Genomic DNA, 26240 nt, shown 5'->3' with positions numbered 1-26240 from the left:
CGGACAGATTACAAAAAGAGACTTTTAAGACCTAAATAGAGCTGAAATTTAGCAAGTAAAAACTGGTGACGTCACACAATGAACAACACCAATGCAACTTGGAATGATGATAACAAAAGCACATTATGACCAAGAAATTTTAGATACTATATTAACAATTTCAAACAAATCATGTTTCAAATAGGTGTTGTTGTTGTTGTTGTTGTTGTTGTGGTCTTCAGTCCTGAGACTGGTTTGATGCAGCTCTCCATGCTACTCTATCCTGTGCAAACTTCTTCATCTCCCAGTACCTATTGCAACCTACATCCTTCTGAATCTGCTTAATGTATTCATCTCTTGGTCTCCCTCTACGATTTTTACCCTCCACACTGCCCTCCAACACTAAATTTGAGATCCCTTGATGCCTCAGAACATGTCCTACCAACCGATCCCTTCTTCTGGTCAAGCTGTGCCACAAACTTCTCTTCTCCCCAATCCTATTCAATACTTCCTCATTAGTTAGGTGATCTATCCATCTAATCTTCAGCATTCTTCTGTAGCACCACATTTCGAAAGCTTCTATTCTCTTCTTGTCCAAACTATTTATCGTCCATGTTTCACTTCCATACATGGCTACACTCCATACAAATACTTTCAGAAATGACCTCCTGACACTTAAATCTATACTCGATGTTAACAAATTTCTCTTCTTCAGAAACGCTTTCCTTGCCATTGCCAGTCTACATTTTATATCCTCTCTACTTCGACCATCATGTTATTTTGCTCCCCAAATAGCAAAACTCATTTACTACTTTAAGTGTCTCATTTCCTAATCTAATTCCCACAGCATCACCCGACTTAATTCGACTACATTCCATTATCCTCGTTTTGCTTTTGTTGATGTTCATCTTATATCCTCCCTTCAAGACACCATCCATTCCGTTCAACTGCTCTTCCAAGTCCTTTGCTGTCTCTGACAGAATTACAATGTCATCGGCGAACCTCAAAGTTTTTATTTCTTCTCCATGGATTTTAATACCTACTCCGAATTTTTCTTTTGTTTCCTTTATTGCTTGCTCAATATACAGATTGAATAACATCAGGGATAGGCTACAACCCTGTCTCACTCCCTTCCCAACCGCTGCTTCCCTTTCATACCCCTCAACTCTTATAACTGCCATCTGGTTTCTGTACAAATTGTAAATAGCCTTTTGCTCCCTGTATTTTACCCCTGACACCTTTAGAATTTGAAAGAGAGTATTCCAGTCAACATTGTCAAAAGCTTTCTCTAAGTCTACAAATGCTAGAAACGTAGGTTTGCCTTTCCTTAATCTTTCTTCTAAGATAAGTCTTAAGGTCAGTATTGCCTCACGTGTTCCAGTATTTCTACGGAATCCAAACTTATCTTCCCCGAGGTCGGCTTCTTTCAGTTTTTCCATTCGTCTGTAAAGAATTCGTGTTAGTATTTTGCAGCTGTGGCTTATTAAACTGATTGTTCGGTAATTTTCACATCTGTCAACACCTGCTTTCTTTGGGATTGAATTATTATATTCTTCTTGAAGTCTGAGGGTATTTCGCCTGTTTCATACATCTTGCTCACCAGATGGTAGATTTTTGTCAGGACTGGCTCTCCCAAGGCCGTCAGTAGTTCCAATGGAATGATGTCTACTCCCGGGGCCTTGTTTCGACTCAGGTCTTTCAGTGCTCTGTCAAACTCTTCACGCAGTGTCTTATCTCCCATTTCGTCTTCATCTACATCCTCTTCCATTTCCATAATATTGTCCTCAAGTACATCGCCCTTGTATAGACCCTCTATATACTCCTTCCACCTTTCTGCTTTCCCTTTTTTGTTTAGAACTGGGTTTCCATCTGAGCTCTTGATGTTCATACAAGTGGTTCTCTTATCTCCAAAGGTCTCTTTAATTTTCCTGTAGGCAGTATCTATCTTACCCCTAGTGAGATAAGCCTCTACATCTTTACATTTGTCCTCTAGCCAGCCCTGCTTAGCCATTTTGCACTTCCTGTTGATCTCATTTTTGAGACGTTTGTATTCCTTTTTGCCTGCTTCATTTACTGCATTTTTATATTTTCTCCTTTCATCAATCAAATTCAATATTTCTTCTGTTACCCAAATGTTTCTAGTAGCCCTCGTCTTTTTACCTATTTGATCGTCTGCTGCCTTCACTATTTCATCCCTCAAAGTTACCCATTCTTCTTCTACTGTATTTCTTTCCCCCATTCCTGTCAGTTGTTCCCTTATGCTCTCCCTGAAACTCTGTACAACCTCTGGTTCTTTCAGTTTATCCAGGTCCCATCTCCTTAAATTCCTACCTTTTTGCAGTTTCTTCAGTTTTAATCTACAGGTCATAACCAATAGATTGTGGTCAGAGTCCACATCTGCCCCTGGAAATGTCTTACAATGTAAAACCTGGTTCCTAAATCTCTGTCTTACCATTATATAATCTATCCGATACCTCTTAGTATCTCCAGGGTTCTTCCATGTATACAACCTTCTTTCATGATTCTTAAACCAATAGGTAGGAAATAATAATCAGAAAAATTACAGGATGGGGGGGGGGGGGGGGGGAAGACACAAAACTGGCTTATTCAATTACATGTAACACATTAATATGTCTTACCCTCGGTATTTTTTGCAACTCAAATATATGCATGGTGAGATCAACATTCCTCTTCTGGAAACACCACCTTATCTTAGCACTGACCGCGTGGGAGGAGAGCTTTACATGTTCGCATGAAGCTGAAGGCTATGCTGACAGTAGCATAGCTACTGGCAGCACCCAAGCCAATGTATGATGCGATCCATGCCCTGGAGTGTGTGGGGCATGGGAAGCTGTGTTGTTAATGGAGCCTCAGAGATACAGGCAATCTCCCTGACCAGTTAGCTTCACACTGGTGGGGACTCCCCTGGTGTCAACCTGAAGTATTCTCAATTCTCTTGAGACCAAAATGGAGAACACAGAAACCAATTTAGAAACTGAGGGGCTTGGTGCTATCTCAAATACCTGAGCAGTGGGTGCCGAACCAATGAAAGCTGTTATTGCAACTGGATCTGTGGATAGACCAGTTCAAGATTGGACCAAATTCAGACTGAAGCCTTGCCTTGCACTGAAAGGAATAAAAGTCTAAGAGATTAGAGAAAAAAGGAAGGCAGACAATGGCTCCCAACAACAAATGGAGGGAATTAAAAGGTCTGGAAACAGACTTCCAAGAAAAGACTCTAGAGTGAAGGGGTTAAACAGACCCCACCCCTTCCAAGACAGTGAATAAGAGAATGGGGTCGAGACTGTTACTCCCACTTCCCAGGATAAATGGATCCAGAAAAAGCTGATGCAGGAAACATGGAAACCTACTTATAGTACTACAGCCTATTTTTAGGACGGCAGTAACCCAACAGGGATATTCACTTGTTAATATCACTATGCAGCAGAAAGAGCTAGTTCACATGGCTCACTTTGAAATTATTGGGGAAAACAAGTGAATGCCCAAATTCAGGAAGGTCTATCTGAACAAAGGTTCCCCAATCTTCATGACAGAAAGAAATTACAGTCATTGACTGCAAACTGGCATTGATTTAAATCAATGCCCACTCACAGTCAATGTCGGTACACACACACACACACACACACACACACACACACACACACACACACACACACACACACACACACACACACAAGATATCTCTGTAACACATGATTAAGCAACTGGTCAAAACAGCAGAAGAGCTCTTCAAGACCACAGAGATATCAATCTGAGTACATAAACTGCATGTTTCTCCAACGAATGAGTGCAGAACCAGGATGCCTCAACAGCTGACTTGAGAATAATCAACCAGAATTTGGCATCTGACAGCCAATCCATTGGGATAGAAGTCTGTGAGAAATTCCTGAAGGCAATGTGAGAGTAGAACCTAATACTGTATCTACAGGTATCTGAAGTTACAGTCAAGGTAAGTAAGGACATCAGAAGTGACAATGGCAGCTGGAAATGTTGCAGATAAACCTAAAACACAGTAATCAAGCAAGCACCACCTACAATTGCCTTCTGGGAAGACAGGGAGTGGACATGGTCTTGATCCAGGAATTATATAAGGGGGTGGGGGCTGCAGATCAGGCATCCAAGGAACTGGAAGTAAGCCGATTTACTTTAGATATATAAAGAACCTCAGAATATGCATTTATGTTAAGAATGGAAAAATCATTCATGCCAATGGGAAACTCTGTTCTAGGGACTTAGTGACTATCTGAATGAAACAGTATGAGGAGGGGTGCAAGAGTGAAATTTTACTGGCCTCAGCTTATCTCCCTTATGAGAACAGTACTGCTCCATCCCACGAAGTGAGGAGACTGGTGGACAGTTGCTTGTGGGTGAATACACAATTGGTGGTTGGCTGTAATGTCAATGCCCACAATCTGGTGTAAAGAAATAGCTGTGACAGCAGCAGAGGTGAGCAGCTACTTGAAAATCTATTTGAGACTAACCCAAAAATCTTTAATAGGTGTAAGGAAGCTATCTACAGGGATAAAAGAAGGGTAAAGTAATTGACATAATGTTTGGGTCCATCCTATTAGGTACTCATACATAAATCAATGGCCTGTTGCAATGGAACAATCTTAGCTGACCACTTGTATATTAAGTCTCGAATTGAAATTGGTGTTAGATTATAGGAATCCAAGGAAAAACAGAGTCGTATAGGAAAGACTAACTTGTGCTTATCGGAAGTTAAATACTTGATAAGAAATCTAGTACATTCAGAGGAAATTGCAGATGAAGGGATAACTGCCATCAGTAACTCACTACTTAAAAAACTGCCCAATCACCAAAAAGTGCACAAACAGGAATAAACCTCAGTTGAACAATAATCCTGAACTGCAACAGGTAAGAAGACTGTTCAACCTGACAAGAAGGAGAAGGTAGTCAGCAAAATACTATTAAGGAAGCAAAGCAATCATCCTGGAAGGTATTCTGTGACAAGGCAAAGATACAGCTGTCACGGCCAGACTTCACAAAATACTCTTACGAATACCAACAAACACAGGAGGCTCACTAAGGAAGGAGGACATTGGGTATACAGGGACAGTGCATGAGATGCTGGACGTGGTGCTCAAGATTCACTTCCCTTAATGCTAACCAGCAAATTTTACAGACCAAAATTTAGTCCTTGTAAGGTTCCAGTTTACATGTAATCAAAGTGGTTGGAATGTTTCAGCTGTTTAAGTCACCAGGCCCATATGGAATCTTTCGACTATTGTAACAAGCAGAGAGGGATTAATCACTAATATTCAGGCTGTTTAGAGTCAGACTAGCAATAGGAGTCATTACAAATGGTTGGAGGACAATGAAGGTGGTTTTATTCTCAAGCCAGATTATACCAATCTTAAGGATATGAGAACAATCAGTTTGTCATCCTTTCTTTTAAAAACATTAGAAAGACTAGTTAACATGGACATTAGGGAAAGGAGGTTAACTGAGGTCCCTCTACATTAAATCCAACATGCATATCAGTCATGTAAACGCATATCAGTCATGTAAATCATCCTAAACAGCACTTCAAGATGTGGGAAAGGTAGAAAAAGCTCTACACTTTCAGGAAATTGCTCTTTCAATCTTCCTGGATACTGAGTGGGCTTGGCTTTTAGGAATACAATCTTCAAATCCATTGTTCGAGCTGCAGAAGATCATGCCACTGAGAGCACTACACTATGCTGAGTAGATGAAGGTAGAAACCACAATGATGGATGTGAAAATTATGATCGGTAGCATACAAGGGTGTCCAGAATATGGGGTTTTGTCCCCACTACTATGGAACACAGACAATTTTCTCACAGTAATATTTGCAAATTTGCACGTACCATTAGAACAATGACAATCCACTCTGGACACTGTGCAAAATTGGTGAAGGAAACAGGATCAAGGATCAATCCCAGGGAAACGTGTACCATTCACAAGGAAGCAAACCCAAGACATCTGTAATCATAAGCTCTTCAACAAAATTCTGCCAGTAGGGAGGTAGTGAAGTACTAAGAGGCAACTCTAGATGAGAAACTAACAGGGACCCCTCACATACATAATATAAATTCCTGGGCAAAAGGTGCTTCATGTGCACTACAAGGGTTTGTAGCAAAAACTGGGATCTAAGTTCCAGGATCATGTACTGGCTATACAACTCTCTAATAAGGCCGCTGATAAATTATGTGGATACAGTATGGTGCATTGAAGTAGAACATATGGTGGCTGCTAAGGAGCTTGGAAAGGTGCAGAGATTGGCCTGCCTACCCATAATACGTAGAATTAGCAGCACACCCACTGCTGGAATGGAGACCATGCTGGACATGCTCCCTTTATGCCTTTGGGTTACAATGGAGGCAGCACCAGGAGCATACAACTGGAAACCTCTAGGATATTGAGAATCTCACACTAATAAAATGAATGTGGCAAACATAGGAATGGTCAAGGACATGCCAACTGACTATAAAATAGCTTCCAGCTGCTTCAATAAAACTTTCAATGTATAATTGAAAGTAGGGATCAGTGGGGGTATGAACTGCAATACAATCAGGAGATTTAGTCTGGTTTACTGATTGGTCAAAAACTGGTCAGGAGAACATGCTGGGCTGGATATATGGGGTGCAGCCTAGACTGGAAAGCACAGGCTGGCTATAGTATTCCAGACTGAGATAACCACAATCAGAATGTGCGCAGAGGAGAATCTACGCAAGTGCTATAAGCATCGCAGCATCTACATTCGTTCAGACAGCCAAGCAGCTTTTAAATCTATCAGTGCCTGCAACGAGTTCAAAAATCATTGTAAAATGCCATGAATTGCTTGTGAAGCTACGGGTACGCAACAGGGTAAACTTGCTGTGTGTCCCTGGTCACTTGGGAATTAGTGGTAATGAGCAATCAGACAGGCTGATACGCTAGCCATAGCAGCGGTGACAAGCTCATTTGTTGGACTGGAACCTGACTCAACTATCATTAAGGCAATGGTAAAATCTGAACTATGTGGCTGGATCAGGAGGCAGCACATAGGATAGTGGACTAAAACCCAAAAACATGCCAAGCTACTGATGCTGGAACCATGTTTAAAGAGACATTCTGCAATCTTTGACTTTAATACGAGGCAGATTTAGCTCACAGCAGGTCTAATGACTGGCCATGGGAACTTCAGGAAACACCTGCACACTATGGATGTAAAGAAAGATTATGTGATGTGGGGGATCAAACTGCATCACATTTATTATCTTCTAATGGGGAACACTGAAGGCTAAAAGACAAAAAATGTGTATGTCATTAATTCCTGAACAGACTATGTCCAATAAAGATACAACAAAGGGGCTATTACTCTTCAAGTGTTCTGATTGGCTTTACTGGAATGAAACTGTACAATAAATTGTGTATCAGTGTGGGCAATAGGAGGCAAAAACCAATGTTGTTTTGTCTCCCCAATAAAATAAAATCAAGATCAACATTAGAAAGATATGAAAGCATGGAAGATATAAGGAAACTACAAATTACCGCAAATGACTTTAAAAACAAAACGGACAAAAAAATCAAGAAACTCAATGACAAGCCATTTTATCATCCAAGTTCACCAAACAAAACAATGGGAAATTTGAATTCTGATGAAGAATGAAGGTTGTGATCAGAGATAACTGGTTCAATTGAAAAACCATTATAAAATATAGACAGAAGCAGTGAATGAAAATTTGTACCAAGGCCGGGAATCAAATCTGGGTCTCCTACTTACTAGGCAGGTGCACTAGCCACTACAACACCTTGGCTCAGTGGTTTTCACAACTGCACGAATTGACCAGCCACACTTTCTCCCTCAAACCAAAGTCTCACTGCCACCCCAGCCTACTTTAAGTTCCCCCTTACACATGAACAGAATTGCCAAAGCTCCCCACATTCTCGAATAGTACTTCAGCATTGAAAATAAATGGGGGATCCAGCCTGAGAGCCAGTCTCTGAAACTGTGTCATTTCATTCGTACAAGTAATTTAACTTGGGTTTCAGGCTGGATCCCATATTTACATTCGATGCTGATGCGCTATCCAGAACATGGAGCGCCTCGACAATTATGTTCATGTGTAAGGGGGAATTTAAGTATAGTGGGACAGCAGTGAGAATTTTGATTGAGGAGGCTAGCATGCCATGGTAATCCGTGCAGTCATGTGATCCATTGTGTTCAGGTGGCTTAGGGTTTTCACGTCTGCCTAGTACGCAGAAGACCCGTGTTTAATTGGTACATATTTTCAACTTGTCACTTCAGTCTGTATAAATAAAATCATATCTGTGTGAGCCAGCAAAGTCTCTCAATTTATGTCATTTAGTTTTTTTATAAAATTTAATTTAGTGGTCCAATGAAGACAATAAAATATAAACAAATATATACATGTGTGCATCAACCACTCAGCAGTGATTTGTCTAGCACATACTAGAACATTTATGACTATCTTATAACTGTTATTTATACAAGCATAGTGTATTACACTTGGAGCAAATGTTAGGCTGTGCTATAGATTGGGCTGTAACCACAAACAAGATTTTTTATTCACATTAATTAGTTTTATCACTCAAGACCAATTATTTTCCAACAACACACACACACACACACACACACACACACACACACACACACACACACACACAGAGAGAGAGAGAGAGAGAGAGAGATCGGTCTCAACACACCATAATTCCATAGAGGAGGGAAAGCAATCACATTCAAACAAAGTTTAAACCGATGATTAAAAATCAGTAAATGGGACTCAATATAAATGTGTGTGGGTGTTGCCGTAGATGAACAGATAACCATAAAGGAGCTACTGAAAAATTAATTCATCAAATGTATTGAAATGTTAACAAGTCTTAACAGCCAATGCAGAACAAATTCTCATCCTCACATCCCTATATATCAATGCAGTGCCTGTGCACTATAGGATACCTAGTTTTATTCAGCTGAATGTTTTGCTCTGCACTTTTGCGATTTTGCATTTTCATAATAAAAGTAACTTTGTATTTTAATTTATTGTAGTACAGAATATTCTTTTTTATCATTTCAGAGGAAAATTTAATTGATCCTAAAACAAAAGGCAATTTTGAATCTTATTATTGGTGTAAAAAAGTACTGTATAGGTGTCAACCTCTGATGTGTTAACTAAGTACTGCAAGCATTTGCCCAATGTCCACGGCGAGGGAGAGAGAGAATAAACTTCACACAACCAGGTTAAAGATGCTGATAATATTTTGTTAAATTGCACATCCACTTGCAGAGTAACACACATGAGCAACAGCTACAAAGTTGCTGTGTGCGCAAGGTCAATGTGCTTCCGTAGGTCTCGCACTGCCCTGTGACATAGCTAACCATCATGTTCCCATAAACAAAATGAACTTGTTAAGGCCTAACTTGCCAAGTTCTTGCCTGCTTGGAAGTGAGTGAGAGCGAACTGCGTGGACTGCAGTGATGGGAAAGACTGCTGCTCACTCAGCTCACCACATGGATGCAGTGTTTTAATGAGATCCTACTACCAAGTCAGTTTTGGAGGTCCAGGAAGGAAGATTAAAGTTTAATAGCCTATCAATGAGAAGGTAATTTGAAGCTGAAATTAAAATCTGATTACACAGATATGAGACTAAATCAACAGTTGCCTTTTCAAAGCAGCTGAAAGAGCAGTAATCAACCCAAAGGTTGATTTGAACATAACAGTGTTTTACTAGGCATGGTCTTAATAGGGGCAGTACGCCTAGCTGACTGTCTTAGCAGCGTTTATCAACTCTTTAAGGTTTGTGTCTATTAGCATGTAATGTTGCAAGTATTTGCTGCAGTGTTTACATCAGAACAAATACTTGTATAAATTTACTTCTGCAAGTAGCTGGGGGCAAGGAAATTTCAGAACTTTGCAAGTACTTGCTGAAGTTTTCCCTCTTGAGTCCGTCTTAGAGACAGGCAGGTAGAAGTTTATAATGTCGTGGTTAAAATATCAGAGCAACTATCACTATTTTGAAATTATTAGTATTAGTAAAGAAAAATTATGATGAAAAACAAAAAGTTAAGAAAACAATTTTTCTGGTGAAGGAATGGATAGAGGTGTACATACTTAAGTTTTCAAGAAACATCTTACTTATTTCTTGTCCATATTGAGTCTGCAATTCGTCGGAGTGCTTGATAGGACATTAGCAATATGTCTGATGGTGTTATTGCAGTCTTCAGTCCAAGTGTTGGCTTGATGCAGCTCCCTAAACTAATCTATCCTAATGAGCCTCTTCATCTCTAGGTAATTACTGCAACCTACATCTATTTGACCCTGCTTACCGTATTCAAGCCTTTCTCTACCTCAGTGATTTTCTCTCTCTTACTCCCTTCCATCACCAATCACCAAACTAACAATTCTTTGATGTCTCTTCGTGAAGCTGTGCCATACACATATTTTCTCCAAAAATCATTCTTAATATGTCTTCAATAGTTATTTGACCAATCCATCTAATCTATTCTTCTGTAGCACCTACAATGATTTGCCTTTGATCACAATGTGGAAACTCAATGGAGTTAAAGAAAAATTTTCCACTACCAAAAATGGTGTACAGTAGCCACAAGCAACTGCATATGAAGCAAGTTTCCTACATAAGAAGTAATTGACACATCTTTGTAACAACATAATCTCACAAGCATAAAGAACTGATTAGTAATGTAGCACAGATACTTTAAGCACAAGCTTGCCCTTCTGTAAAAGCAGGTGACACAACTATTACAATTAATAAAATTTTTGGCCTGTTAAGTAATATGGTATGCATTCAGTATAGACCCACAATGTTGTCTGAAAGAAGAGGAACAGGAGATCAAAGGAAAAGAGGGAGAGCTTACAGCTATTCCACCGCCTGTGCATTCTTCCAGTACAAGACTTCCCACAACAATGACGAGCCATCCCAAAAGAAGAATTGAAATCCCAAAACAGGTAAATTTTTTTTTTTAACTTTCCATCAGTTTAAGGATATTGTTACAATTACCCGAAACTTCCATTCGTTGTTGGGTTTCAATCTGAAAGAAGGAGTAACATCATTTCCGTTACTTTCCCCATCTCCTCCAGCCTGTGAGATCACAAGAAAAAACTTGAACACATGAAATAAACAGGCAAGAATGCCACGATGAGCACACAATGAACTGAAATGATACGAAGGCCCTGCAATCTACATAAATAGTAGTAGGAAAAATTAAGAAAGCATAGGCACTCAACACTGAAGTTTTGAACATCAAATTACAAAGAAGAAAAATATTTAACAATCAAACAATTTCTTAGAAATAAGGAGATGTACATATATAACCAAAATGCATCATAAACAGTACTTAAAAACTATAAACAAGTTCATCAAAGCAGGCACACTTAACGTAACATACTAGCATCCATCTCAATTTTCTTAATATGAATTACCTACTAAAAAGTTAAAATTTGTTTGCAAAGAAAATAATGAAAAACGTATCTACAAAGATGTAATAGTAGAGGCAAAGCCATGAAGAAGTGTACACACACAAATAGCTGTTCAAATAGGCCTATCTTAAATTTTACTGAATGATGTTTAAGAACGTTTCACTTCATGTCTATAAGTAGTGTATGTGAGACAAATATCACATCTGTCCAATATTTCATTGAAAAATGCCATAACTGCAGTGCAATACGGAATCATAACTGCTGTAACACACGAAGCACAATTCTTGGCCCATCAGTCCAGTCTTTCACGCTATTGCCTTCACATGATACGCTCAATATAATGAGTATTCTCTTAAAACAACACACATGCAGTAAACGTAAATATATAAATTAGGAAGCATACCTTGTCTTTCTTATCCTGTCTTGCGTATGGGAAACATGGAATGACAGCAGTCACTCGAGAAGCAGACGCTATTTTACAAGCGTTTATCATAATCAGCAATTCCATTAAGTTATCGTTTACTTCGCCACTTCCACTTTGAACAATATATACATCTTCCCCACGGACTGATTCTCCAATCTCTACGCTGAAACGTGTAAACAAACTTATACAGTTCATAATAGTATACGTAAGTTATCTATATAATAAAAAAAAATCCGTCACACTAAATAAATTGATTTAAGAAGCGAAACAAGACTATTACACAAGTCCTCAAGCAAATTGCTGCCCACATGCTATCCCATTCTATGTTTTTGAATAACGCCACCAACGGCGCAATTAATTTGAAGCCGGCAAGCGGAAGACAAGTGAACCCTTGTAAAGTTCCAGCTATAGTAAATACGCACAAAACCTAAAGCATTGAAACTTTAAAATGTGATACAGACGCGGCATGCAGCTCGGAAATTTGATACAAACAAAGAGAGGTAAATAAAAACAACTTACCATGTCTCAAGGTTACTAAATTTCTTAGTAACGACTTTTCCCAGATCTATTCCAAGACGGTCGACAATCCGCTGCGCAAGGTCTGGATGCGATGTACCACTAAAAACTTTGATGTTCGGCATCCTACTCCGAAGCAACACACTAGGCTTCTCAAGGTTTGCACGGATCAGACTCCTCGCACGCACTGGATCTGATAAAACAGGCATAACTGAATACTATACAACCAATCAGTGATGAGCGGATAAGGTATTACATCACTTCCGTTTGACTTTGACAACAAAAGCGATGCCAGCAACTATGTATATAGTCTTTAGAGATTCAATGACTATTTCTTTATATTGCTTTGATATATTGTACGAAATTATTACCGCTCCTTCAAGCACTCGTACAGAGACAAAGAATACTCACGGCTCAGTAATACCAACGAATTTACACGCAAGTGTCAACAACAGAATTACTGTTTATTGATGGTTATAATTTGTGTTGTGCTGAACTCGTGTCATGAGAAACTTATGAAAAAATATTAATAAGCGTTACTCAGCAACACTAACAAGAAAGACAATTTATGACATTCTATATAACAGTAATTTTGGATCTCAAAACAGAGAGACCGAGCGAGATGGCGAAGTGGTTAGAACACTGGACTCACACTCGGAGGGCACGGTTCAAACTACACCCAGCCATTCTGATTTAGGTTTTCCGTGATTTCCCTAAGTCACTTCAGGTTAATGCTGGGATGGTTTCTGTGAAAGGGCATGGCTGACTTCCTACCCCATCCTTCCATAATCCGATGGGACCTATGACACAATTGACAACTTTAATACAAATCAGAGCAAAGCTGGTGCACAGTGGAAAACCATTAGAAACATGAATGAGGAAAATATCCAAAGCTTCAAATCGTGCATTCGGGAGAGTGACTGGAGGTATGTTTATCTTGCAAATTACGGTATGTTAAAACAAAATATAATTTATTTACTGATGAATTATCAGGTATATTTGAAAGTGTCTTTCCAAAAAAGGTCTGCAGACTACAGAACAGACAACCAAGCAAAAACCAATGGCTCACCAAGGGCGCAAAAATATCATGCCAGAGAAAAAGAGAACTGTATATAATTCCAGACAATCCAATAATCCCCACCAGATGAACTATTATAGGACATACTGTAAAATTTTAACTATAGACTTTAAAAAATCTAAAAGTATGTGCATAGAATCTCAAATTAATTGTTCAAATAATAAAATCGGAACGATTTGTAATGTAATAAAGAAGGAAGCATGTACTGCACCATCTGACAATGTAAACACTGCTGTCCTAAAAATTAACGATTTGGAAATAACTGATAGTAAACAGGTAGCAGACGCATTTAACAACCACTTTCTACCTATCACTTCTCAAATAGGTTGCAGTGGTAATCTAAAGGAAGCTGCAGATATTCTGAAACTTAACCTCCCACAAAGTTTTAATGATATAAATGTAACACCTTCACTCATTGAAAACTAAAGGATCTTCAGGTATAGATAACATCTCTAGTAAACTGTTGAAAGCCTGCAGTAATGATGTAAGTGTAATATCCTACTTGCTCACATTTGCAACATGTCTCTTTATTAGGGAGTTGTTCCAGAGAGAATGAAATATGCCATTGTGAGACCTCTTTTCATATGTGGCGATGCTACAGATGTCAAAAATTATCGTCCTGTCTCTCTCTTAACAACATTTTCAAAGGTTCTTGAAAAGGCAGTGTATAACAGGATTGTGGCACATCTTGATAAACTTAATATTATTAACCACAGAGAGATTGGTTTTCAAAAACGGGTTTCCACAGAGCGTGAGATATATATTCTCTCACAAATGTTGTCTTGGACTCTATTAATAGTACGAAGTCACCAGTTGGTGTCTTCTGTGATCTTTCCAAGGCCTTTGATTCAGTAAACCACAAGGTACTCTTAGGCCTATCATTACAGAAGCAAAGTGCCTATAGGTAACTGACTAAAATCATATCTTGAAGATACGAAAGAAAAGTTGGTTCTGAATGGCTGCAACAAAGGATCTTCTAATCTAGTGGATTCTGAAAGGGCAAAATTCAGCATGGAGTTCCCCAGGGATTTTTCCTTGGACCCTTGCTGTTTTTAATGTATGTTAATGATTTACTCCTGTCCATTAGTAAAAATTGTGAATTCACAATGTTTGCTGATGAGACAAGCATTGTAGTAAATGGTAAGTCTACTGTTGATCTGGAGATTGATGTTAATAATATACTCAGAGAAGTTACAGCTTGGTTTTCAATTAATTCTCTTTCATTTATTATTAAAAAAAAACTAATGTTATACAGCTCCACACAAAAAATAGCACTCTAGAAAATATAGTAATTGCTCATGACAACCAGGAACTAGAACAGGTACACTCCACTAAATTCCTGAGGGTTCACATTGAAAGTAGGCTCAACAGGAAACAGCATGTGTCCCTTACTCGAAAAAGGTTTTCATCAGCAACTTTTGCTCTAAGAATCATTACTCATTCTGGGGACATGAAGATTTTAAAATCAGTTAACTTTGGATACTTTCACTCATTAATGAGTTATGGAATAATCTTCTGGTGTAATTCACCAGCCTCAAAAAAAATTTTAACTGCTCAGAAGAGAGCAGTCAGAATCATGTGTGTGGTTCTTCCACAAACCTCATGTAGAAAACTTTTCACACAGTTAGATATACTGACTACAACATGTCAGTACGTATACTTTCTGCTGAATGTTTTAATAAAGACTATGCTCAGTATGAAACAAATTGTTTATACCATAACTACAATACTAGAGGTAAACACGATCTACATGTCGAATTAAAAAATTCATCACTTGTACAGAAGGGAGTAAGTATGCTGGTATAAAGACTTTTAATGCATTGCCTAATTATATTAAATGTACAAGAGAAAATGAAACGCTGTTCAACGGTACATTAAAAAAATACCTGCTTGACCATCCACTGTACTCCTTAGATGAATTCTTTTCCAGAAATAATGCACTCCCTTAATAATAGATGTATTTAGTCTCTTAGTTATTAGATAGATGATACAATATTATGTTAATGTTATAGTGTGAATCGCTATACTAGTTAAATAACAGCTTGTAAATGAGAAAAAGTGATACTTATTAATATCTATATCATTGTATTATATTACTATTCTGTAGCATTAATTGTATTTCTACAATTATATTGACACATTCCCCATCTGGGTGAATCACACGCATGTATGGGTCCATGGAATACACACACCAAATAAAATAAAATAAAAGACTCTAAATCAACCAACCAACAAAAACAGAGAAATGCCACAGTTACTGCTTTGGAAATTATTGCAAATAATTTGACACAGTCCGAAATTGTCAAAATGTAATTGGTATTTTGCAGGATTCTATCCTTAGGCTCTTCTGTTCTTTTGGGTGCTCACATATATAATCTTTTACATAGCATTGTGGCGACGCTGACATTCGAAAATTAAAACAAAGACTGTGGAATATCTTTGCTTTTGTGTTTTATGTACTTTAGTGGTTTTTTTTATTCTGATTCCTGCCATCGTCTTTGTCAATCTGAACATTTGGTCTTAAATCCTGAGGAGTTCTTATAGCCTGAGTCACCTGAGCGTAAAATTATTTCCCATCGCTGGAACTCACTACGCTGTTAGCCAACGAGTGGCTCCTCAACCAAAGAGCTTCTGTGACATGAAAATCTGTAACTGGTGAGGCAGCACCACGCTTGTCCTACTAGGAAGTCATGTCAAAATCACAAGGCATTCGATGCGTCCATGTGTCGTGCATTTATTTGTGTATACCTCACAAGATGTACTGTGGCTCCGCTCCTTTCAGAAATATACTTAGGACTTTTCGATGGCATCAATAGGTATCTCTGTTTTCAACGTATAATGGTGACAACATTTCCATGGTCTTGACTGTGGCAGTCGTTCTAGTAGACACATAGCGGTTTATAGAACGAAAGTACTGTACTTAAGAAGCTCTCCCAACGCTATATAAGTTTGATGGTTGTGTGAAATATGTTTTAATTTGTTTGAAGAATAGCGAGTGTTACTGTATTTTTTTCTTGAAAAGTTAGAACCTGTGACTATATACTTGTTCTTTGCATAGTGGTACGTTTTACAATGAGTACTTAAGGAGAAGCTCTGCCCCTGCCAAATAAATATGCTAGTTGGTGGAGTATGTTCTAATTTGTGCGAAAAATTACTGATAACTTCCAGGGAACTAAACTTCCTTTGCTCTTGAAAGTAACTGAAACACCAGCAGAAATATGCCTGCACCAGAACCAGATTAAATTTCGTCTGCTTATGTGTTTAATTTGTAGATGTTCTTGTATGGAAAAGAAGTTTCCTAAAATAACTAGCTTGCAAATTTTCTTTTATAATTTATGGGTGGCTGACAGTGAGACTAAGTCACCGTTTGATTCTTTTTCACAGGTGTCAGTGTTTTTATATTTTTTTGTTCTAATGATAAGTGGTAGTTTGTTTTTACCAGATACCGGTAATCAGTGTGTATTGAATATTCACTTGCATTTCCGTGTTTCATACTTAATTTGTAAATTGTTGACAATGACAAGTCCAGAAACCTTGAGAACCGTGAAGATCAATAAAATTTTCTGCAGCTGACAGGACTCAAACCTGTATTACTGTATTTGCAATTTGACATTCTTGTCCTCTACTGAACACTTACGTACTATACCACAGCGACGATTTTTAGGGTGTAGCTTTTTATTGTCACATATCACTCCTAAAACCTTTAAGCGCCAGTAACGCATTATCTGACACTTAATATCTCTAAACTGTACCTTTTTGAGAGATCCCCAATGTAACAGTGTTTTGAAACAGCACTTACTTATAGGAAATAACTTGTAATGTGTTGAAATGAAATGGGTGTATGGCATTGTCGACCGGGAAGTCCAGTCCACATTGAAGATATACCACTAAAACGTCACTCAGTTCGATTTCTTACAATTAAAAGTCTGTAATGTCGCAACAGTGGTAAAAGTCTGAGGACTCGGAGATGAACATTACTGATTTTCCAAATTGTAAGTTATTCTCCTAGCTTAGCAGTCATGGATATTATGAAACCTATTTACAGGGACCTGGCAAATCCATAATCACTCAAGAATTGTCTGCATGGTCAGACTCAAAATCACAATGAGTCGTTCAATAATCTAGTACGGACTCACTTACGAAAAAAATGGTTTTGTTGGAATTAAGACACTAATGGTGGGGGGGTAAGTGATACTGTTATTGCTTTTAACGATGGCAAAATTGGTAGGGTGAAAGTGTTACAGCATTCGGGAATTAACTCTGGAGCAAACTGCACCAGAGAACTTGAACAGATGGACAAGGTTTGCATTGATAAAGCAGAGTATGCAGCACAGTTGGCCACTAAGGAGTCCAGTAAGAAGAAAATAAGAAAAACTTGGAAAAAGATGAAGAGGATAATATACAGTAAGGTGCAGGGTGCTTCTGAGTGACTAAAAATAAAAAAAATGCAGCATATATTTAGTGAGTTACAATCTTTTGAATCTTTAGAAGCTGTTCCTGAAGATTTACGTTTTCTGTTACATTTTTTCTAAATCTCAGAAACCACTTTGATTAGAGTATTCAAATATTCAGGGAGCAATAACATACATTTCCTGAGTCTACTGAGCTAAAAGAAGAACATAATGTTATGTATAATTAAAATTATTCAGGACAACGTATAAAAAAGTACACAAAATTTTAACCATGTAGTTAAAAAATTGTATTTCCGAAAGCAATGGTTGAGATGCAATTACCATAATTCAGTAGACTCAGAACATATAGTTAAATGTCCTGTAAAAGTTTCATGTCAATGGCTGCAGTGGTTCCTGAAATACAAGGAATCGAAGTCACTAAATTTAACATTGTTCATATAGTGTGCTAACTCCCCTCGAATAAATTTACGATAGATCGTGATACTGTTATACATGCAAGTATCTTACAAACTTAGTTAAATGTTTTGCACTAACATTTTCATTGAATGAGACCTCATAAGTTTTAGTGTTTTCTATGACACCCGTGAACTTGTCTATATTATCTACCAACCTACAAAATCCTCAAACGACAGTTTTTCCCTCTGGAACGCTTATCGTTCACGTTAGGCACGCTACTTCTCCAAATGACGACTCATGTAAATATGGAATGATGTACGAAAAAATACTCAGTATGCTCTTAGGTTGTTGCTGACTTAACTGGACAGGAATGCTATTCCGGGAATGACTAACCAGGGAATAAAATGGTGTTGTACAATGTATGCTCCAAGTTAACCCATGGTTAGCCCATTTTTCAGGTAGCTATCCCTGTATTTATCTATGGATTGTACAACTGCCCCCTTATCAGGTAAATGCTTGTGGTGCCTATTGATAGTTACACCATCGATAGTTTCTGGAGATTTAGCAGAACCCCTTTGCGTGGATGCTAGTCGGCTCCAAATTGTTTGCGTGCATTGTTGTTTATGTTTTGTGTATGAATGTATTGTGTAATAAAACCTCAATCTTACAATCGAGTGGTGAATCACTCTTTTTTCCAACGAGTATAGAACTTGTTTTCCCACAGCGGTGACCCTGATTTTGCCGCCTCGTACTGTTATTTTTACGTGTGATAGTGATAAACAGTGCCAGACAATGGATTGATTTTCCGCATATTTTCCATGCCGTTTTTTACTTCGGATATCACCCGGAATTCACACCGTATTTAAAGCATTATCAGCTAACATTACAAGATATTTTGGCACATGTACATAACGTGAGCAGGTCAATGCTGCCATGACGGGAAAAACATGCCTTGTTGCCACGCACCACACAGCTTCCGCTAGTAACGACGAGCCTGTGAACATTTCGGCTCAGGAACGAGTGCCATTTAAACATGAACGTAGTGCGTCTTTGGCTGCATTAGTACAGCCTGCCCCACCTTGACTATCCCATCACAACCGGCGAGAGAGTTGTGTTTTGTACAGAAATCACGTCGCTGCGTTTTGTTTCAAGACCAGATGCGGCTCAATGATTCGACTTGCTTCTCATCAGTTATGAGTGTTCCGTCTGCGCCAGTTGTGTCTTCAGCCACAGCTGCTGTGCTATGTTCCTGGGGCATCTCACAACCCGTAACTTCACCTAGGACTTGAGTAACTCTTCACTGTGTACACTGCACTTCAGATGTGATGTACATAGATACTGTGCTTTAGATGTGTTCCCCAGACCAGACGCCTTTGAAATATCGATGCAAAGGACAACCACTCCACCCCTGCTCTGTTTTACACTTGGTCCCTCCTCAGTAATGCAACAAGGTCATGTCAGACACTTACCCAAGCTACCTCTCAGCTGATTAAAGACAACCTGAAAACTGCTTCGCATTGGTTGACAATATACTGGACAATGATGATATCATATTCGTGTGCCTAATGAACCCCCTACACATACACTCCTGGAAATGGAAAAAAGAACACATTGACACCGGTGTGTCAGACCCACCATACTTGCTCCGGACACTGCGAGAGGGCTGTACAAGCAATGATCACACGCACGGCACAGCGGACACACCAGGAACCGCGGTGTTGGCCATCGAATGGCGCTAGCTGCGCAGCATTTGTGCACCGCCGCCGTCAGTGTCAGCCAGTTTGCCGTGGCATACGGAGCTCCATCGCAGTCTTTAACACTGGTAGCATGCCGCGACAGCGTGGACGTGAACCGTATGTGCAGTTGACGGACTTTGAGCGAGGGCGTATAGTGGGCATGCGGGAGGCCGGGTGGACGTACCGCCGAATTGCTCAACATGTGGGGCGTGAGGTCTCCACAGTACATCGATGTTGTCGCCAGTGGTCGGCGGAAGGTGCACGTGCCCGTCGACCTGGGACCGGACCGCAGCGACGCACGGATGCACGCCAAGACCGTAGGATCCTACGCAGTGCCGTAGGGGACCGCACCGCCACTTCCCAGCAAATTAGGGACACTGTTGCTCCTGGGGTATCGGCGAGGACCATTCGCAACCGTCTCCATGAAGCTGGGCTACGGTCCCGCACACCGTTAGGCCGTCTTCCGCTCACGCCCCAACATCGTGCAGCCCGCCTCCAGTGGTGTCGCGACAGGCGTGAATGGAGGGACGAATGGAGGTGTGTCGTCTTCAGCGATGAGAGTCGCTTCTGCCTTGGTGCCAATGATGGTCGTATGCGTGTTTGGCGCCGTGTAGGTGAGCTCCACAATCAGGACTGCATACGACCGAGGCACACAGGGCCAACACCTGGCATCATGGTGTGGGGAGCGATCTCCTACACTGGCCGTACACCACTGGTGATCGTCGAGGGAACACTGAATAGTGCACGGTACATCCAAACCGTCATCGAACCCATCGTTCTACCATTCCTAGACCGGCAAGGGAACTTGCTGTTCCAACAGGACAATGCACGTCCGCATGTATCCCGTGCCACCCAACATGCTCTAGAAGGTGTAAGTCAACTACCCTGGCCAGCAAGATCTCCGGATCTGTCCCCCATTGAGCATGTTTGGGACTGGATGAAGCGTCGTCTCACGCGGTCTGCACATCCAGCACGAACGCTGGTCCAACTGAGGCGCCAGGTGGAAATGGCATGGCGAGCCGTTCCACAGGACTACATCCAGCATCTCTACGATCGTCTCCATGGGAGAATAGCAGCCTGCATTGCTGCGAAAGGTGGATATACACTGTACTAGTGCCGACATTGTGCATGCTCTGTTGCCTGTGTCTATGTGCCTGTGGTTCTGTCAGTGTGATCATGTGATGTATCTGACCCCAGGAATGTGTCAATAAAGTTTCCCCTTCCTGGGACAATGAATTCACGGTGTTCTTCTTTCAATTTCCAAGAGTGTACATACATACTTGATCAGTGACTTAATTTTGACCCCTCCATCCCTATCAAAATATACCAATGCACGTATGGTTATTGTTTAATGCTCGCATCCTTCCCTCAAAGATGCTTTGTGGAATATCACCAATGAAAAGCGCTTAAGAGACAAATCCCTTTGATACCACTGGCAATGATTACGTGCTCTTGTGGGCCTAGAGGTGATGCGTGTTGTTACTCTATGGACATTATGATTGGTCAAACTACCCCATGACCTCCAGCTGCAGCTACTGTCATATTCCATGGTGTTCAGGGGTGCTGGACTCCTGGTCTCTGACCGTGCTTATCACATCATTCACCATTGTCAACTGTTTGCAACGAGTCGCTCTCAGACAGACAAGGTTGCTAGCAGTGCTTCAACCACTGCCCTATCTCCATGATCATATGACAGAGGTTGTGCAAAAACTCACACAGTGTGTGGCACCAGGTTCCTGGGGTCCAGTCCTTGGCACTAGTAGCTCCTGCTTCCCACTCTGTCCTAGGTACTGCCCCACACTCTGCTGCCACTTGTCACCAGCATGGGCCGGGAGATGCTGCATGCAACACCCGCCTCACCCCGCACCCTGTCTGCCTGCTATGCTGGTTGCATATGACATTTGTTGATGTTGCAAGAGACATAATGTGTGCCAGTTTAGGTGCCTGATTCCACATTACTGCAACAGGGTGTTATGTTCAGAGTCAGTTACCATCCTCAGTTTCTGTGTTTGATCTATGTGTTTGATTTATGTGTTTGATGAAGTGTATAATATACAGATATGAGATAATATGTGGATATGAGTTTCGTCCCTACCTCCTTCAGTCCTTTGAGCCTTCTCCTGACATCAACGGCTTTTCAAGCAACTAACAGTTCCAATATCACTATGCATGGCGCCACTGATCTTCAGCTTCAGCTTACACTGGATCTTCGATTCTCTGCGAGCATTGATGTGACTGATATGGAGGGCCCTATCTTTGGGATCGATTTTCTTAAACATTTCGGTCTCTCCCCTGACCTACATTCTGCTGCCTTACCCCACCATACATAGGTCATGCGTGTTCCCAGATCCTTTGCCTCTTCCCTTCCCTCATCTATGGCTCAGTATGATCCCCTTGTTCCCGCTATCTCCATGTGCCCCGACCTGACAGCTAACCTCCTCAACTCACTGGCAGAGATTGTGACTCAGGTGCCAATACATCAACGCCTTCTGTGTCAACAACAACATCCTCTGCTGCCTGATCACCAATGCCAACATGGTGCATGCTCTCTGCATGGCTGCCAACCTCACCACTGTGTGGGCTCTTGTTGAGGGTTCCAACCGTGCATCTGCTGCTCCCTGAATGCTGGCTCCGTTGCAAACACTTCATATCAATGACTCACAAAGTATCTATGTTTTACGTGAAGTTTCCCTCTGATTCCCTCCCACCTTGTGTAGCTACGCTCACAGAATTCCAAAGTACTACAAAGACACCTAATAGTGCCTGCCATAGGTTATCCACAACGAAAAGTTCTCCTGACTATTACGATGTTAGACGTTTTACACCTAAAAACTCCATCACACGAAGCCTGCCATACAAGAATTTTTAGATGCAGATATTGTGCATCCATCTGTTAGCAATTGGTCATCACCCATTCACCTGCTTCCCAAGAAGAACGATACCTTTAGGGTGTGCATAGACTATCGCAAACTCAATGCACGATCTGTTATGGGAAACTACACAGTCCTTCACATTCAAGACTTAATGCAGCAGCTCCAGACCGTGCTTTTCCTCAGTGTTATTGACTGTGGGAACGTTTACCACCAGATACTGATGAACAAGGTCTATACTCGCTCGGTTCAGCCTGTTGCATTATTGATTTGTGCCTTATGGCCTGAATAATGCTGCCTAGACATTGCAACGGTTTATCAACTCTGTGCTGTTTTCTCACCTTTCTGCTATCCTCACCTAGATGATATCCTCGTCTTCTCAGTCAGAGAGTGACACTTATTTTAGGTGTCCAAAATTTTCTCGGACGATGGCATAGAGATCAAGCATGAAAACCTACAACTTTGACGTTCTAGCACTGCCTTGCTCAGCCACCCTGTCACTTTCAAATGAGTCTGTCTGACCACATAGCTTTCATATACGAACTGCCTTTACCCAAAACTTATTATGACCTCAGATTTCTTATTGGTTCGGTGGACCTTTTCTGGAATCATATTCTTCATGCTGCTTCACTTCACGCCCCCAGAACAGATGTCCTCATGGGCAAAAACACTTCCAGAACACATAAGATGCATTTGTCTGAAGGTATGATGCATATGTATAAGATCTCTTCAAAAAATTGTGGAACATTTGTAATTTCGCGCCAGTGGTGTGTTAAAACAGAATGAGGTTGGCATCCCTGCACATGTGTGAGTTTAATGTGTAACTGCCAGAAGCGACATTGTTGTATGTCTTTTAGTTATTGTTCAGTGCTGTATTGAGTAGAACTTTGTGTTGCACAATTTGCGAATTTTGAGATGGCGGGTTCAGAGGAGCAACATGTCTGCATTCAGATTTGCGTGAAACCCCAGAAAACTTTTACAGAGGCACACCAAATGATACAGGAATCATTACGAAAGATTCACATGGTTTTAAAATGGCCAGACAGAGATTAAAGATGACCCTCATTCAGGACGTCCTTCGATGCTTACCGACGATGCTCATGTCAGAAACGTCGAGGAAATTTTGCATGCCAATCAATGTCTGACTATCCGAGAGATTGCAGAAGATTGTAACATTTCAGTTGGATCATGTCATGAAATTGTGACACAGCATCTTGGAATGTATCGTGTTGCCGCCAAGTTCATCCCATGGCTCATGAGTCAAGACCAGAAAAACCTTTACCTCGTAATCTGTGAAGAGCTTTTGGATTACACAAATGGGAACGATATGTTCCTTAAGAGAATCATAACTGGTGATGAGACATGGGTCTACGATTGAGACCAACGTTCAATCTTCACAATGGGTTGGGAAATATACTCAAAGACCAAAAAAAGCTCATCAGGATAGGTCCAACTTCGAAGACATGCTGATTGTTTTCTTTGACTTTGAAGGGTTAGTACATCTTGAATTCATACCATAGGAACAAACTGTTAATCGATGGTACTGCTGGGATGCATTGCGATAGCTGCAAGAAAATGTGAGAAGAAAATGGCCTGAAATTTGATGGACCATTCATGGATCGTGCACCATGATAAAGCACCCGCTCATTCATCCCTGTTGGTGTCTGACTGTGGCACAAAAAATGAAATCACTGTGATGCCTCATCCTTCGTACTCGCCAGGCCTCGCCCCTGCGTTTTTTATTTCCAACGTTGAAATGCCCATTGAAAGATTGAAGTTTTGCAGCGATAGACGAGATAAAAGAAAATTCGCAGACGGCGCTTCATGCGATCCAGCAAGAGGCATTCCAAGACTGCTTCCAGAAGTGGAAACGGCACTGGGAGACCATGCGTAATAAGTAAAAGGTAAGCATAGAAAATTTTTTGGACAAAGTTCCGAAATTTTTTGAACAGACCATGTGCAACAATTTCAAGACAGCTTTTACGAATGCCTTCACTGTCACACACCCAATCGCCAACACTCACATCTCCATCACTACGAACATGAACGAATCTTCAATTGGCATTGTTTTGCAACAAAATTTTGGTGACATTTCACAGCCACTATGCTTCTTTTCCAAAAAACTTTCTTCCCCACAATGCAAATGGTCTGCATTGTTAGTAATCTATAAGGCCATCCATAACTTCTTTGAGGACATAGAAGTATGGGAGGTCATGTTTCTCACCAATCACTGACTGCTTGCAGATGCACTCCGTAATTCGGCAGCTGACCTCCCACCTTGCTGTTTCTGATACATGGATCTTATCTGCCAATGCTTCATGGGTCGCGCTACATTTAAAGAGCTGACTGTGTTATGGTCATGGCTGACTATATGTTGCATACATGCTATTTCCTCCCCTCTCGACTTAAATGAATTAGCTCACTTGTAAGTGCAAGACCCCCAACGTCCAGAAACTGTTATATGATGCCTCTTCAGCTTTGACTGTCCAATCATATCACCATTCCGGTTCTTCATTGCCGATTTTGTATGACATACCTGTTGGTACACCTTGACCTGTGGTTCCTAAATCTTTATGGTATAAGATTTTCTTTAGCCATACATGAGCTGGCATACCCCAGCACCAAGTCTACCACACACCTCATCACTGAACGTCTTATCTGGCCAGGAATCAAAAAGACTGTCGTGCTTAGGCTCATGTATGTTTATCCTGGCAATGCAGCAATGTTGGTTGACATGTCCAGCCTTCCCTGGGACATTTTGAAATCCATAAATGTCAGTTTCATCATGTACATCTTGACCTCGTAGGTCCACTCCCTCTTGCTGATGGTTTTAGATACATCCTCTCCATGATCGACTACACCAACAGGTTGGGCGAAAGCAGCGCCCTGACCAACATTTCAGTCGACTTAGTCACATGAGCTTTCATCAACACAAGGCTAACCCACTTCAGCTCCCTCTCCTCTATCACAAGTGATCAGGGGAGGCAATCTGAGTCATTACTTTTTTCCAAGATGTGTGCCTTGTGCGGTGCCTACAAATTCCACACAACCACATACCATTCGCATATCAGTGTGTTGGCCAAGTGGTGGCAATGTCCTTTGGTAGCAGCCCTTTGTGTAACGGTGTATCCTGGTCTGAAGCACTACCTTGGATGTTACTCAGTGTATGTACCACATTCGCCAATGGCCTTGCTGCAGTGGTAACATTGGTTCACATCAGATCACCAAAGTTAAGCTGTCAGGCTTGGCCAGTACTTCGATGGGTCTGCTGAGCGCTGTTGGCAAGCAGGGTGCACTCAACTCTTGTGAGGCAAACGGAGGAGCTACTCGATTGAGAAATAGTCACAAAAACGGACACTGGCTGGGAGAGCAGTGTGCTGAC

The 26240-nt window shown here is 40.7% G+C and overlaps 1 protein-coding gene across 5 annotated transcripts in view; it reads right to left on the bottom strand.

The window, feature by feature from the left end:
- LOC126260210 (ribose-phosphate pyrophosphokinase 1) overlaps positions 1 to 26240 on the bottom strand; it is a 78765-nt gene that overhangs the window by 24225 nt on the left and 28300 nt on the right. For 2 of the 5 annotated variants that reach the window (XM_049957500.1, XM_049957501.1), the window contains exons 2-3: positions 12370 to 12559; positions 11830 to 12013 (exon numbers count right to left, since the gene is read on the bottom strand). In XM_049957500.1, coding sequence (XP_049813457.1) covers positions 11830 to 12013; positions 12370 to 12559 — 374 coding nt within the window. Of the gene's footprint in view, positions 1 to 11007; positions 11089 to 11829; positions 12014 to 12369; positions 12703 to 12737; positions 12760 to 26240 lie in introns of those variants that run through there. The other 3 variants (XM_049957503.1, XM_049957498.1, XM_049957502.1) reach the window with 3 other exon arrangements.

This window comes from Schistocerca nitens, chromosome 5 (genome assembly GCF_023898315.1).
Source record: "Schistocerca nitens isolate TAMUIC-IGC-003100 chromosome 5, iqSchNite1.1, whole genome shotgun sequence".
Lineage (NCBI taxonomy): Eukaryota > Metazoa > Arthropoda > Insecta > Orthoptera > Acrididae > Schistocerca > Schistocerca nitens.
The sequence above is the reverse complement of the archived record's forward strand: the minus strand, read 5'-3'. Positions and strand labels throughout refer to the sequence as shown.